We start from the raw sequence: 15,609 nt of genomic DNA, 5'->3' as shown, positions 1-15,609 counted from the left end.
TAAAAATCCAAGAGAGCATAATACATACTATACGACCTTCAGTTGCTTCTCCCAGCAGTCCTCCAAACGTGATGACAGGAGACATGCAGGCGCAGTAGAGGAACAGAAAAGATGCTAAACACTGCAGGCTGAATGCATCTCTGAAGTCACTCCAGAAGTATGGAGCTTTTCTTTTGATATCTAAAATAAGTCCCCCAAAAATCCTAAGACAGGGGGGAGAAACACAAGAGTGAAATCCAAATATAAAAAAAACCCACACAAATCAAAACCCTCATTAATTTGTTGCCAGGTCACAGTATACGTTTTCCATCAGCAGAGATGAGACCCATCTTAACCTGCTGCATTGTACTCTTGAGATCTACAGAGACAGCTTGTACCACTATGTTACTTCCAGTCCTAACCAAATATTGTGCCAGCAACCCAAACACCCCAGGTTCTCTCAGACAAGGTTCAGAGCGGTTCCTCCATCAAAACTCAAATAATGAAACTTAAGGATTTCTCTAACCTCTGTGCCATTTCTATATTCATCAACTCCTCCTACACTCAGGCCTACTACTCTTGATCACTGGCAGTATTTTCTAATCATTTACATTTCATTTAGCATAGCAGAAAGTGAAGGCTGGGAGAGTAAACTGGCCTTCATATTCTCCAATAGTGGGCATTACCCTAGAGAGGAGATGGAGTGTTAAACCATGGCTCCAGTTACCTGCTTTCTCTGCCAAAATATTTCTCACCGGGTATCGTTTCCAACAGGCATCTAAATGGCCTTATGGATGACAGTAATATCTAGCAAAGACAGATTGCTTCCATTATTGCTTTCGTTTTTAGGAAATTAGGAAGTGGACCTTAAAATAACCAATCTAGAAAAATGTAATTTTGATCCACTTTTGTCTAAACATATCCCAACATCTATCATTGACAAGACAATAATGGTCTTCCTTGGTTTAAACTCACTTATTCTAAATGTACCCGAAACCCACACTGAAACACTTGAAAGAGGATTAGGGGGCAGGGGTGCAGGGGTGAAGAGCATTAAATTGTAAAATGCTCCTTAAAATTTGAGTACTAAAATGTTTTCAATCTACTAGGAACGAGAGTATTAATGAACAGGTATTCTCATTCTTGGAACATTTAGTAAAAATATGTGGATTAAACACTTGGCTACTAAGAACTCTTTGTGCTCCATGGAATAAAGATGTCATATTAAAATGAGTAAGACTATGATTAAGTTCCTACAGGGAGGTTAAAAAAACCTATGTTCCAGTACAGTGCCAGTATGCTGAATATATTTGGATTATGCAAAAATATTAAGTTTTGTTATTTATTTTCTAGATAGAAATATTCACTGGCAATCTCAGAATCACCTCAAGAATTATTGTTCTCTTGAGAAACAAATTCTGGTTTGGGTTGAAATATGTATATCTTCAGGATAGCAGAAAATTATGACTATTATTTTTTAAGTGCCCTGATCTCACTGACATAGACACAATAGTACCATGTTAGTAACTATCTTACTATTACATAAGCGATAGAATCACTATGATTTCCTAGTGATTGCTTCCATCAGCAAGACAGGAAGTAGGAGAAACTGAGTAGGATGAAATTCTAATTGAAAAGAGGACATTTAAACTCAAAGAAGCTTACAGTGAACTTGTGAAACTCACACACACAAAGATCACCTTAGTTTCCCCTAGTTGTGTTTGTTAAACATATGCATAGTTTTTATTTGGGGCGGATCATTTCTGAATGATGTGTTAACTTATCAAAGTCACAATTCAAAATAGATTTAATCTACTATTTATTCATTCATTTATAATTTATATCCCACCTAATCCCCAAAATATTTTGAGGTGGTTATGAACTATTACTTAGTAGTTAACATTTATAGGTTTGATAGTACTTCCTATTAGACCACTGTTTTCTAATTAATTACTTATTAGGGCATACATTAGTCTAAATAGCTATTATATTACTGTGTAATAAACGTGCTGTTAGCAGCAAAAATCTAAATCCGGAAGTGAGAGGTCATTGCAGAGAACAGTGCAAGAGCAGCCCAGATGTACACCAGCAACTCCAGGAGAGCAGATGAGTAATGGATACTTCAAGTCATGTCAGCAACAGAATCTGTGGAAGAACTCTGGAGAAGCGAAGATACCGGATATTGGTGACCTGGGAGGATTTAGGAAGCAGTAAGGAAAAGTGAACTTCGAAAAAAATCTAAGCTATGTGGCATGTTACACCTGAGAGAGAGAAAGAGAGAAAAAAAGAACCACCAAAAATAAAAAGACAGCATTTGAAAATACGAAAGCAAACAGAAGAAGTAACCGCGCTTCCAGTAAAGGGAAAAGGAAAAAAATTGCTTGAATCATCTCAAATTATACGGAGCCCGAGGAAGACGTTCAAGGACATTTCCTCAGAGACAAAACGTAGATAAAGGGAAAGAACAGAGGAGAATTAAAATGCACAGAGTTGTCAGAAACCGGAAAGTCGGCTTAGAGGACACAGTGAAAGCAGTCCCGGAAATGGCCTTGAGAGGAGGGGAGTACCAATCCTGCAAAGCCTTTGCCATTGCCTTCAATTATAATGGAGGCTGTGTGCACATATTCCCTGAAGACAGACCCTCCCAAGGTTTTCTGATTTTCTGCTCACACATTGCTTGAAGAGAGACAAGCTGTCAAAAAACGATAAAAAACCATTTTAAGAAATAAATTGAAGCTTTCATCTCTTCAAAGATGTGTGATTAGAAAAATAAACCATATAGCTCTTTCAAATTACAACCACAAAAATAAAAAATACTATTATATACATCCTACTTGCATGTAATGAGATAGGGTCTATAAGACTAAGTTCTTGGTATTTATTTTTATTTCCATCTTGAACTTGAAGCTTTCAACAGGCTCTTTTAGAAGGGGCAACTGACAGTTTTCTTATTCATTCTAAGAATCTGTGAATGCATTTTATGCACAGCAAAACGAAAGACTGGGTAAGATAAAATGGAATGAGGTATCCACTGTTCTGGTTTAATAGTAACAAAAATCATTAGCAAATACTGGGAAGTCAAGCTAATTGGCAAACAGGTATTCAAGCACTAGATATTCAAATAAATAAATAGGTATTCAAATAAATAGGTATTTTTTAAGTACTCAAAGTCTAAAAAATATTACATCTCAAAATGGCAATTCCTGACACAAAGAACAGTATCCCATTTGGTCTGTGAAGTACCATACAGATGCTTTTCACTAACCTTCCAGTTCGCTGGAGTTCAGGTCCACTATGTCCTCCGTGGGGCTCTGCTTCCCCATGAGCTGCTGTTCCATTCGGTACAGCAGGAATCTTCCTCTTCTCCTGCAGGAAGTTTTTTGTTTTTGTGTTTTAATTTCAGGTGCTAGTTGTAAATAACAAAAACAAATTTTTTTCCCTTGAAGCAATATGCAGAGTGGCTAAGAACCCAGGCTCTGTTACTCATTTGCTGCATGACCTCTAGCAAGTTATCTAGGCTTCCTAAAGCTTCAGTTCCTTCCTCTGTTTACTAGTAGTAATAACATCTATCAGTGTGATTGAGAAAATTAAATGAAGTGGTGGACATTTGTTCATTCTTTCAACTAATCTTTGTTGGGTGTCTCGTGGGCCATGCGTTGTTAGGGATGCTAGAGAGGCAAAGATGAACAAGAAAAAGCATTCTTACTGGAGAAAAACAACAAATCTCTAATGTCAAGTAGAGAGAGCTGTGAAGACAAATGAAGAAAAGGAAGGGGGCAGAGAAACAAGGGGTGGGTAGATTGGAGTGAGGGGCACTAGGTATAGCGGTGTTATATGCCTGGCATAGCTCAACCCTTCAATAAATTTAAAATGCTACCGTTAGCTATTTTTGAGGGTTGCTCCCTCTTTTATTCTGGCTGATATCTTCCTACCCACGGAATGATTTACAATATGGTTTTTTTTTTTCTGACTCACAGAGATTTAAAAGATTATTACAAAAGGAGACTTCTGGTTGAGCCATTGAAAAATTAGCTGAGGCTTATGTAAGTGCTCTTATTCACAAGTGTCTTCCACCCCCTTTGTGAGTGATGGAGATTTTTAAAAATCAGAAAATCCTTCCTATCAGCTATCTTAGAACATGCCAATGTGTTCAAAAGGACTTAAAACGATCATAAAATTTTTTTAAGTGGTGCAATTAAAATTTTTACTTAACTGCCATTCCAAAATAGTGTAACCACTACCAGATGTTCTTAGGTACAATGGGACATTTAGGTTAAATGGCACAGGTTTAAAACATGAGAAAAATGGGCTTTGAAATGCACAAAATATAGAAAAGTTCATTGTTTAATATTTTTATAATTTTCCAGGTATGTGAATAGGTACATTGAATTAAAGTTCAATAAGAGAGGATGTGTGTCAATTGATGGAGGAACTGCCTTTACATACAAATAATTATCATCCATCATCAAGGGCTTTAAGAGTGGCCTCAGTACCTTCAATACCCAACAGTCACCCAGGAAACACTTCTTAGCTTCCACAAATCTCAGAAATCAAGTGATATTATTTGGTCTTCTGGACAATTATCCCTTATTAGCTATGTTAACTCACTGTCTTACAATGGGAAAAGCTATCCTTAGATAAGGCAAATGATAAACCATGAAAGATATTTGCCATTCTAAAGTATCTGTTTCATTAAGGAGTGTTCATCTTATAGTAAGAGGAAAAGGTATGTGAAAAGAGACATATGAACAGTATTGATAAATATTCCAACAAAAATATAGGAAATATTTTTTGTTCAGAAACACAAGTATTTGGATATTTTAAAACAAATCAATGAGTGAGTATATATTTGACTATTCAAATTATACAATTTATTTAGTCAGTCAACAAATACTTATTGAGAACAAAGTTGTGTCAGGTTCTTGGCCCCACCACTAATACAACAGTGGACAAACCAGGTCTGTGGAGCTCACATTCTAATGGGGAATGCCAACAATAAACAAATAAACCCATAAATAAATTAGTTCTATGGTGTGTTGGAAAGATTAAAACTATGTAAAAATAAAAATTTAGAATAGAGTAAGAGGTGGTCCGAGGTGTGGGTTGGGTAGGCAGGGAGGAAGGAGTGGCAATTAGAACCATCATAAGATCAGTGAGAAACTTTCATTTGAGAAAAACCTGAGAAAGTTGAGGGAATAAACCATGAGAATAATGGAGGGATATCTAGACAAAAAGAATAGCCAATGGGACAGTGTCATGGCAGGAATATGGCTGTAGGGTCTGAAGAACAAGAAGCAAAGAAGCCAAATGGCTGGAGAGGAGTAAGCAAGGCAGAAATTGGTAGGCGTTTACTTTGAAAAGGTAAAGGGATTCCAGAGTAGGTTTAGTAAACTGTTGTAAATATTTGGCTTTTATTCTCAGTGAAATGAGGAAGTATTGTAGGGTTTTGAGGAAAGGAGAAGCATGATCTCATTTGGAGTTACTCTGGCTGCTGTGTTGAGAACACACAGGCTAAGGACAGAAACAAGGAGACCAATTAAAAACTATTTCAATAATCCAGGAGGAAAATTATAGAAGCTTGAACTAGGATGGTAGCAGTGGCATCAACGAGAAATGGTGTAATTCTGGATAAATATTAAAGGCAAAACCAAGAGTATTTCCTGGCAGAATGGAAATCTAAGAATAAACTAAAAATTAGTGATTTGGGCTTGATCAACAGTAAGATTGGAATTAGGACCTACGAATATAGGAAGGTGAAGATGGAACAGACTTTGCAAAAAGATCAGTTTCTTGTACACTTCGGGAAGCATCATATTGCCTTTTCTAACATAAATGCAAAGATGCATACAGGAACAGAAATGAGACAATTTACAATTCAGTTCAAACTTTGGACTTGTCAAATTTTAGATATCCATAAGACACCAAAGTGAAAATATGGGACAGGCATTTGAATAAATAACTCTGAAGTTCAAAGTAAACATTAAATTTGGAAGAGGATTTAAAGCAATAAGATTGGATGATATTATCACGAGAATGTGTGTAGGTAGAAAAGAGAAGATGACTACAGAGTGAGCCTGTATCATTTCAAAATCAAGAAAACAAAGAACAAAGAATAAACTAGTATAGGAGACTGAGATGGGGGTAACCAGTGAGCTAGGGGGAAAATCAAGAATGTGGTGTTTTGGAAGCTAAGAAAAGAGCATATATCAGGGAAAGGGGAGTCAAATGCCATTCACTGACAGGCTAAATAAAATCCAGACTGAGAATTGTCTATGGGATTGAGCATTGTGGAGATCTTCGGTGACCTTCATGTAAGTAATTTTAGTGAAGTGATGGGGACAAAAGCCTTAATTGGAGAAAGTTTAAGAGAGACTTGGAGGAGATGAACTGGAGCAGGTAGTACAGAGACCTTCTGTGCCATTTGGTTGCATTGGGGGAAAAAAAAAGAATGGATGAGTAGCTGACAGTGGCAGTATTGAGAGTTCTTTTTTTTCTTTTTTAAGAATTGCAAATTTATAAGATTGCATGCTAATAAAAATGATGTAATACAGAACAAAAGAATTGATAGAGGAAAGAATGAGGAGAATTGATGGTGTAATGTCTTTGAATAGGTTTGAAGAGATGGGATCTAGTGCAAAGGTAGAATTCTAACTTTGGATAATTCATCGGTAGTAATATACAGGAAGGCAGAGTATGTGGGCACAGATGCCAGTAGGCAGACAGGCATGGTAATGAGAGTCTAGGGAGGTTCTCTGATCATTTCAAATTTCTCAGTGAAGTGGGAAGCAAGTCAAATCTGAAAGCGAGGCTCAGGAAGGATGTGCTGAAAACTTGAGGAGAGAAAATGGGTCTGAAATAGTCATCTAGGGAGAATTATTGGCCTAGGGAGTATAGAAAGATGAACTTGCAACATTAAGGTCCACTTGAGGTAGGTGGTCATGAATTAATGAGATCAGTCAGTGTAGTTATGATTTCCTTCAGCTATGCTGAGCTGTATCAGTGCAGGTACGGATTAAAGAGCTGGATTCACACAAGGTCGTGGTTTCAACAGCAAGTAAATGGCATGAGAGAAAAGCAAAGGTGTTTAGGGTATACACAAGGGAGTGATTATAATGCCTGACATGATGTTCTAACGAGTATTTTCAAGGTTATCCTTTAGGGTGACTAGTTAGTATTCTCTTAACTGAAAAGAAAAAGTGTTTACAGATCTGTGATTTATGGGGTGCTCGGATCGCTCATTTGGTTAAGCTTCTGACTCTTGATTTTGGCTCACATCACGATCTCAGGGTTGTGAGATCAAGCCCCCTATCTCCCTCTCCCTCTGACCCCGCCCCCACTGACGTGTTTGTGCTTTCTCTCCAAAAGAAAAAAAAAAAATCTGTGATTTACACATTTCAAAAGAACATAAAAACCATAAAAATTATTCCATGGGGGAGAATAGTATGTGAATGAATATGAAGTCAGAGTGCTTAATACCTTTTAATTTATCTTGATTCATTTAATGAAAGAAAACATAGTTCATAGTATCTGTTATTCAATTACAACACACATTTAAGAAATACTACTGTAAAGAAGCAAAGCAGAACCCAAATACCTTGATTCCTTTTTTTTTTAAGATTTTATTTATTCATTTGACAGACAAAGATTGCAAGTAGGCTGAGAGGCAGGCGGAGAGAGAGAGAGGAGGAAGCAGACTCCCTGTTGAGCAAAGAGCCCAATGCAAGGCCTGATCCCAGGAACCTGGGATCATGACCTGAGCTGAAGGCAGAGGCTTTAACACACTGAGCCACCCAGGTGCCCCTACCTTGATTCCTAATTCAATGTTATACTACCTAATTCAATGTACTACTGCCTCTTAATACTCAGAATCCAATAATTAATCCTGATTTTAAAGAGTCTTATAAAAATAATTTTAAAAATAGAGAGTTCCCAGACCTCAAGTTGTTTCAAAAATATCATTCCTCAAAGGCAAGATGTTTTTAAAAATGCTTGACTTCAGTTTTATTGTTTAAAAAACTAAATGGTGTTAACAAGTGACTTTTAAAGTCTCACTCTCAATGTATTAATATTTTCACAGGATATTTCCAAATAACATCAATTGAAGAGTTTCTTTCTTTTTTACTTCAGGAAGCATTATATTGCCTTTTCTAATATTCTAAGTGTAAAGATGTTTACAAGTACAAAAATAAGTCAATCTGTAACCTAGAAGTTACGCTTTAAGCAACATTTTTTAGTAGTTTGAGATCAACGGAAATCATGTGGCTGTAGGTATAGAATTAGAAAATTGTCATTATTGAGAAAAGAAAACCAAATATTCGTTAATCATTATGAAATGACTTCAGAATGAAAATACAGAAATAGGACATCAGTACATATTTCTTAAATTGATAGTGAGACTGAGCTCACCTTTTAAAATACTCATGGATGAGTGGTGCACTTGTTCATTTGCCCACCTCAGGCTAATCAGGAAAACTTCTGAGTCAACTAGAGCAGTAAAATGACAGGTTATACTCCACAGGGACAAGGGCCCAAGACAAGGCTGAGTAGATGACAACTGGGAGGGTTTCAGGAGGCATATTCAGTAAGAACAGAGGTGGCAATATGAGTGGGCTTAACAAACATTTGGCCACCAATCTCAACAAAGTCAAGCCTGCAATTAAAAAATGACCCAAATAATAGCAATGGTTTTTATTTTTACCTTTCTGGATTATATCATGAGTGAAGGCACACTGGATATTTATAGGAATTTTTTGGTAATTTTTGTACCATATGTCCACACAAAGGTAATACATAAAAATTATAATTAAAAATTTTTTCCTGATCATAAATATGATCAGCAGTAATGGGGAGTTTTCTATATAATATGATTAAGTCATGCCTTTGAATTTTCTTTTTTTAATATTTTCATTATTTTATTTTTAAAACTATTGGCCCACCTGGAACTTATAAATGTTTCAATTTAATACAAGGAAAAATTAAATAAATCTTGACATAAATTAGGTAAACAATACACACCTATCAAAAAGAACTTTATTACTTCTTTTACTTTTTTAAAAAACTATTATTTTAATCACCTCATGCTTATCATGACATGTGTGTTCTTTAATCCCCATTACCTATTTCACCCATACTTCCACCCACCTCCCCTCTGGAACTATCAGTTTGTTCTCTATAGTTAAGAGTCTGTTTGTCTCACTCTTTTTTTTTCCTTTACTCATTTGTTTTGTTTCTTAAATTCCACATATGAGTGAAGTCGAATGGTATTTGTCTTTCTCCAACTGGCTTATTTTGCTTAGCATTATGCTTTCTAGTTCCATCCATGTTTTTGCAAATGGCAAGATTTCATTCCTTTTTATGGCTGAGTAATATTCCATAGTGTGTGTGTGTGTGTGTGTGTGTGTGTGTGTGTGTGTGTGGTGTGTGTGTGTGTGTGTGTGTGTGTGTGTGTGTGTGTGTCTCACTTCTCTATCCATCATCAATTGATGGACACTTAGGGCTGCTCCATATCTTGGCTATTTAAACAATGCTACTATAAACATAGCGGTACATGTATCCCTTTGAATTAGTGTTCTTGTATTCTTCAGATAAATACCCAGTAGTGTGACTACTGAACCAAAGGATAGTTCTACTTTAACTTTTTGAGAAACCTCCATATTATTTCCCACAGCGGCTATACCAGTTTGCATTCCCACCAACAGTACAAGAGGGTCATTTTTCTCTACATCCTTGCCAACCTCTGTTGTTTCTTGTTTTTTATTTTAACCATTCTGACAGTTGTGAGATGAGAAACCTCATTGTGTTTTGATTTGCATTTCCCTGACGATGAGTTAATTTGGTATCTTTGAGTATCTTTTTATGTGTCTGTTGGGCATCTGGATGTCTTCTTTGGAGAAATGTCTGTTGATGTCTTCTGCCCATTTTTAATTGGATTATTGGGTTTTAGGTATTGGGTTTTATAAGTTCTTTATATATTTTGGATACTAACACTTTATGGAATATCAAAAAGAGCTTTAAAGCATTAAAGAGCTATGGAATGTCTTTAAAGTTTAATTTCTAAAAATACAGCAGAATAAACGTTTCTACTTGGTAGACTTTAAAGAGTTTGACTGAGTAGTGAAATGTTCAGTGTGGCAAGGTGGACTGAAGAGGAAGAAAACAAGGTCAAATGACTTTGTGTTTCAACTTAGTGATAAAAGATGTCAGCTAAGAAACATAGAAATTATTGAGTGCCTTACTGTATACATTTTTATCCAGTTTTCATTTGGTACATTATAAGATGGCACATTCCAAAAACCATTACGTGCAGAGAACAATCCTTTTCCAATCTCTTATATCCATACTTTCCCATGGATATCAACATTAGAGTGTTTATTGCCTTGAGCTCAATCAAGGTATTGCATGACTTTAATGTGAATCCTTTAGTGTTCTATAAGGTCATGGCATAACTGATTTTATGTAGTATAGGTAGTTCTCATTTATTAATTAGTTGCTCTGCTCCTTCTCTTTCACACTGAGTATAGTATCCACAGTTATTCCTATATCCTGCAGGGACCAGGCTTCCTCCATATCCAGAGGGTCTCTGGGAAAGGAAGTAAAAAGGTTGTATAGGGATGTGTGGTACCTGATTTCATCATCCAGTCAAATAAGACCTGTGAACTTCAAGACTAAACAAACTTTCTTCTCAGGACCCACTTGGATGCTGGAGGGCAATAACTACCTTTTCAGCTGTTTCAGGAGATTCTTCAGGTAGGTCAAGAAGCTCCTTCTGTGTGGGCTCTTCAGCAGATGGTGAAACTCTGGTTGGGGCACCTGGGTGGCTTAGTCAGTTAAGTAACCAGCTGTTGATTTCTGCTTGGGTCATGATATCAGGGTCATGAGGTCCAGCCCTATAATGGGCTGGGACAGGCATGGAGCCCGCTTAAGATCCTCTCTCTCCTTCTCCCTTTGCCCCTCTCCCTTGCTCATGCAGGCACACTCTCTCCCTCTCTCTTGCTCGCTCACTTTCAAATAAAAATAAATAAATAAATAAATAAATAAAGGGTTAGGCAAATTGAGTCTCTGTTCCTTCTCTCTTTGATGTTTCAAAAAATGCCTTATTGATTTTCAAGCACCAAATCTTCATCACCCCCAATTTTATGAACATTGCTTAACTTCAAGGTTTCACCTATCATCTGATAAAAGCACTCTTTCAGTTTTCTCAATTTCATTTCCTGATGGGGTCTTGGAACATTCTCTATGTATCTACAGGCCTTTTTACCCTGTGCTTCTTCTTTTTCTCTGACAAGTTTTTGCCTTTTCTCATTCTTCTCTTCTTCTTCTTTCAGATACACTTGGAAAGATTTAAATGAATTAAGCCATGAGGTAGCCACAGAAATAATTAAAGTAAGAAGAGCAAGCAGTAAGAAAACCTGGACATATAGCAAAATTAGATCTTTAATCCTTAGATCAGGGATCCCATGCTGAGCTCCAGACACGAAAAGGGAAGAGTGGAGAGGAGGAAAATGCCAATAACCCCACGAGAAGCCATAGTGGCAGAAGCCCCATATGTGGGCAAGAGGCTGAATTTTCTTAATACTTGCCAATTTCAAAGAACTATATCAAAACATGGAAAGATGGCAATGGGATTTTTCTCAAGCCATATTTTACGTTTTTATTAAAATTTTAATTTTCCTCTAGTATAATATGTTTTAAAGTAGGTTTAAAATCTTCCCTGGCATATGGGACCATTCGAGTCAGTGGCATATCATCAATATACCAAATTTCTCAGGGAGGTGTGTTGGATAGCAACAAGAAGTGACCTTCAGTCACTGGAGGTGAAAGGGTGGGAATGAAAATTCCACCCCTCTAATACATGGTTGGCTCTGCTGGACACCAACCCCCATCCCTTGGTGAGTTCTAAAAGTCACCTCATTAACATAACAAAAGACACCTTTGTTGCTTGCCTCACTTAGGGAATTTCAAGGAGTTTAGGAACTCTGTGCCAAAAAGGGGAATGAATGCCAAATATATATTTGTTATTATAAATCACATCACAGAGCTTATCATTCAAGTCATTTTGAATCTTCTGAATGAGTTATACTATTTCAGTACATGTATTTAAAATACAACAAAATGATGGGATTTGTAGGAGTATTTTCAAATAAACATACCTGGGAAGGAACATTTTTGGGAGGCTCTATACGAATGCTTGGATCCCATTCTCCAGGAGGGAGAACAGTAACCTGATCCAAAAATTCATCGATTCCTGATACCAAGTCATTGCGATCTTTAGCTTTGTAAGCAACATCATGAAATACCTATAGGAGGAAAAGATAAAAACAATAAATAAAAGATAAAAAAGTAATTATAAAATCTTAAGGCATTCAGTGTTTTCATTTCCCAGTTATCTCACATGTGATTATCACAATTTAAAGAAATAGGCAGTTCTAACTAAAGAAATTTTTAATGTAAACAATTATAATTTAGTTTATTCTATGAATGCACATAGATATATATTTTTCTTAGAATGTAGAATGAATGTTGAAATTTCTGGAGACAAGAGTAAGAGAAAAGGAAAGGCGTAAGAAAGGAAGCTCATTAAACTAGAATTAAGGATTTAAGTTTGCCAGAGGTTATTTATGTGTGGGTAAACGAAACTTTCAGAAAGAAGCCCCTGCTTAAAAATAGAGATAAGATCTATAGACTATATTAAAAATTTTAGCAATATTTATATGCTGGAACATATAAACCAATTAAAAAGGTTTATTTTGTTTTCATTTTTTAATAATAATAAAGTTATAAATTAGTAGTCTCTGGGTATATATCATATCTATAGAGTGTAGCAAGCATATTTCCATTCAAGGTGAGTTCCATTCACATATACACACATGCACACTGTGGTAGTCCTTTAGGCTATGATGGACACTGGAGATCTCCTAGACACAGGGGAAGATTTCACTCTCTGCCTTCTTCGGTACTGGGGTTAGGTGTGTCCAATTCAGGTATACATATGTCACTTTCAAGTCGAGGTAATGATAATCAGTGTGTAAGTTAACACATTGCCTTTTGTGTGCCATAGTGACTAAGAAAAAGCAAGTCGAGATGGAGCATTTATGGGCCTGGGTGCCTGAGGGACCATGATGAGCAGAGCCCCTCTGCCAACCCATGATAGATGCACAACATGATAGAAGGAAATCCTCATTGTTTTAAACCACTGAGATTGGAGGTGGTTATTCCTTCTGCATAGCTGAATCTCTTCTGACTAACACACAGAGGACAGATATACTTAATATAACAAAAGAAGAAAATAAAAATAAAGATAAATTGGAAAAATTAATCTATACCAAACATAATACAAACATTTCTGATACTTTTGATATTTCGTATAATATGAAATGGAACAAATATTTCAGGCCTGGAGATAGTAAATTATTCTTTATGCTGAGCTACATAGTACAGTGACCACATACTCCAAAATTTCCAGGGAAATTGTGCTTTCAGATATTTTATTCTACTTTTAAACCATTTGTTTTAGTTTTTGGTTTGATACTTAATCTAAACTTCTTCAGCAGAAGAGGGAATGATTATTTTCAAAGGCCTTCTCCTTACTTTCCAGACAAGAACTTTTCACAGAAGATCATCGGTGTGGTAAATACACAGTCATTGCTTAGGATAAAATGAAGACACCAAAGATACAGTTAATGGTTTAGTTGTATTTGGGGAAAGATATATTTTGTTAAATATTGACAATACTGATTTCCCTGCCACAACCCACTGAGTTCATAGCTTAGGATATCTACCTTCTAAAGAGTTTTATATGGCCATGAGACCTAATCTGGACATTAAAGAATTACAAATGTTTTTAATCCCAAGGAGAATTTAGCTACTTTACTCTTTCCCTGATAGTAGCAACTCTCTTGAAATCTTTCTTGAGTTGATCTCTTAATTTAAAAATTGCTTCCAAGGATCACATAATCTCATACCTGTTTTAGATAAATGAACGTCCAAATTCATCCAAGACAGCTGATTTCCTATTATCTTAAAATTCCTCAGAGATATAGATACCACAACTTGTTTGATTTTAAATTAAAAACATTGTTTACTATTGTTTACCTATCACCAGTTTCCCCAATAACTCATTTACTTTAAATGGCTCCTCTCCCTTTTCTTTTTTTTTCTTTTTTTTTTTTTTAAGATTTTATTTATTTGACAGAGAGAAATCACAAGCAGGCAGAGAGGCAAGCAGAGAGAGAGGAAGGGAAGCAGGGTCCCCGCTGAGCAGAGAACCCGCTGTGGGGCTCGATCCCACGACCCTGAGATCATGACCTGAGCTGAAGGCAGAGGCTTAACCCACTGAGCCATCCAGGCGCCCCTCCCTTTTCTTTATGTAGCTAGCCTAACGTTCTGATATCAACATTCGTTTGACTTTTCTTTTTCTTTTTTTTTTCAAATTTTTTTTCATTTGACTTTTAAGAGAAGGCTTCCCTGATAGCCTCTCAAACAGGATCAGACTTCTTGTTAGTACTCTCCTAAAACCTTCTTCTTTTTCTTAATATTTTTCATTACAATTATTTATTGTAGTTAATTGTTAATTACATAATTCATTGTTTAATGCTTATTTTCCCTGCTAAAACATGAGCTCTGAGCATTCACTTACTATTTATCAAACTGTTTATATGCTAAGGATACAGCAGTGAGTAAAATCAACAAAAATTCATCCCTCATGAGCTTTCATTCTAGTGGGAGGGGAGAGAGAGAAAACAGGCAATATAATGAGTATGTATTTTGTCGGAGGGTGTTAAGTTCTATGCAGAAAAATGAAGTAGGAAAGAGGAATAAGGGTACGACTAGGGGATGCTGTAATTTTAAATAGGGTGATTAAGGAAGGCCTCAGTGAGACATTTCAGCAAAAAACAAGGTATTGGAAGCAAGAGCTCTTCAGGCAGAGGGGACATGCGAAGTCTCAGGTGAGAAATAGCTAGGAGGCCAGATCCTGGGGAGAAGTAAGTTAGAGGGAGAGCAACAGGAAATGAGGTCTGAGAGGAAAGGTCAGAGGGGCAGAAAGTCATCCTGTAGGATTTTGTAGATCACCATAAGAATTATGAGATAAGAGGCCATTAAGGGCCCTGAGCAGAAGAGTAGCTCTAGCTGTGTATTGAGAACAGGATGAAATAGGTAAGGGCAGAGAGAACAAGTAGGTGTCTATTGCAATAATAGAGTAATAATGGTGGCACGGGACAGGTGAAAAGAGTAAGAACCAGGTAACAACAGTTCAGAAAATCAAAAGTAGTAGGATTCCAGTAGGATTCCAGATATATTGTGTAAGCAGAGCCAGGAATATTTACTGGAGACCAGATTTGAGTGTGAAAGATAATAAAGGAATCAAGGATGACTTCATAAGACCAGTGACCATGGCTTTAATTTTTTTAAATTTTTTAAAAATATTTTATTTATTCATTTGAGAGAGAGAGAGACAGATTGAGAGTGAGAAAGCACACAAGTCAGGGGGAGGGATAGAAGGAGAGGGAGAAGTAGAATCCTCACTGAGCAGGACACAAAGCTCGATTCCTGGACCCAGAGATCATGACCTGAGCTGAAGGCAGGTGCTTAACCAACTGAGTCACCCAGGTGCCTCCACAGTTTTAATTTTCA

The 15,609-nt window shown here is 36.5% G+C and overlaps 1 protein-coding gene and 1 pseudogene across 6 annotated transcripts in view; both read right to left on the bottom strand.

Annotated features, from left to right (window-relative positions):
- Window positions 1–15,609, bottom strand: part of SLC4A10 (solute carrier family 4 member 10) — a 301,713-nt gene that overhangs the window by 79,720 nt on the left and 206,384 nt on the right. For all 6 annotated transcript variants that reach the window (XM_046019396.1, XM_046019394.1, XM_046019392.1 and 3 more), the window contains 3 exons: window positions 12,129–12,275; window positions 3,245–3,345; window positions 29–203 (listed from right to left, as the gene is read on the bottom strand). In XM_046019396.1, coding sequence (XP_045875352.1) covers window positions 29–203; window positions 3,245–3,345; window positions 12,129–12,275 — 423 coding nt within the window. The remainder of the gene's footprint in view (window positions 1–28; window positions 204–3,244; window positions 3,346–12,128; window positions 12,276–15,609) is intronic.
- On the bottom strand, window positions 10,462–11,506 carry LOC123950911 (annotated as a pseudogene).

Source organism: Meles meles, chromosome 9 (genome assembly GCF_922984935.1).
Source record: "Meles meles chromosome 9, mMelMel3.1 paternal haplotype, whole genome shotgun sequence".
NCBI lineage: Eukaryota > Metazoa > Chordata > Mammalia > Carnivora > Mustelidae > Meles > Meles meles.
Note: the sequence above shows the minus strand (reverse complement) of the source record. Positions and strands in the feature narration are given on the sequence as shown.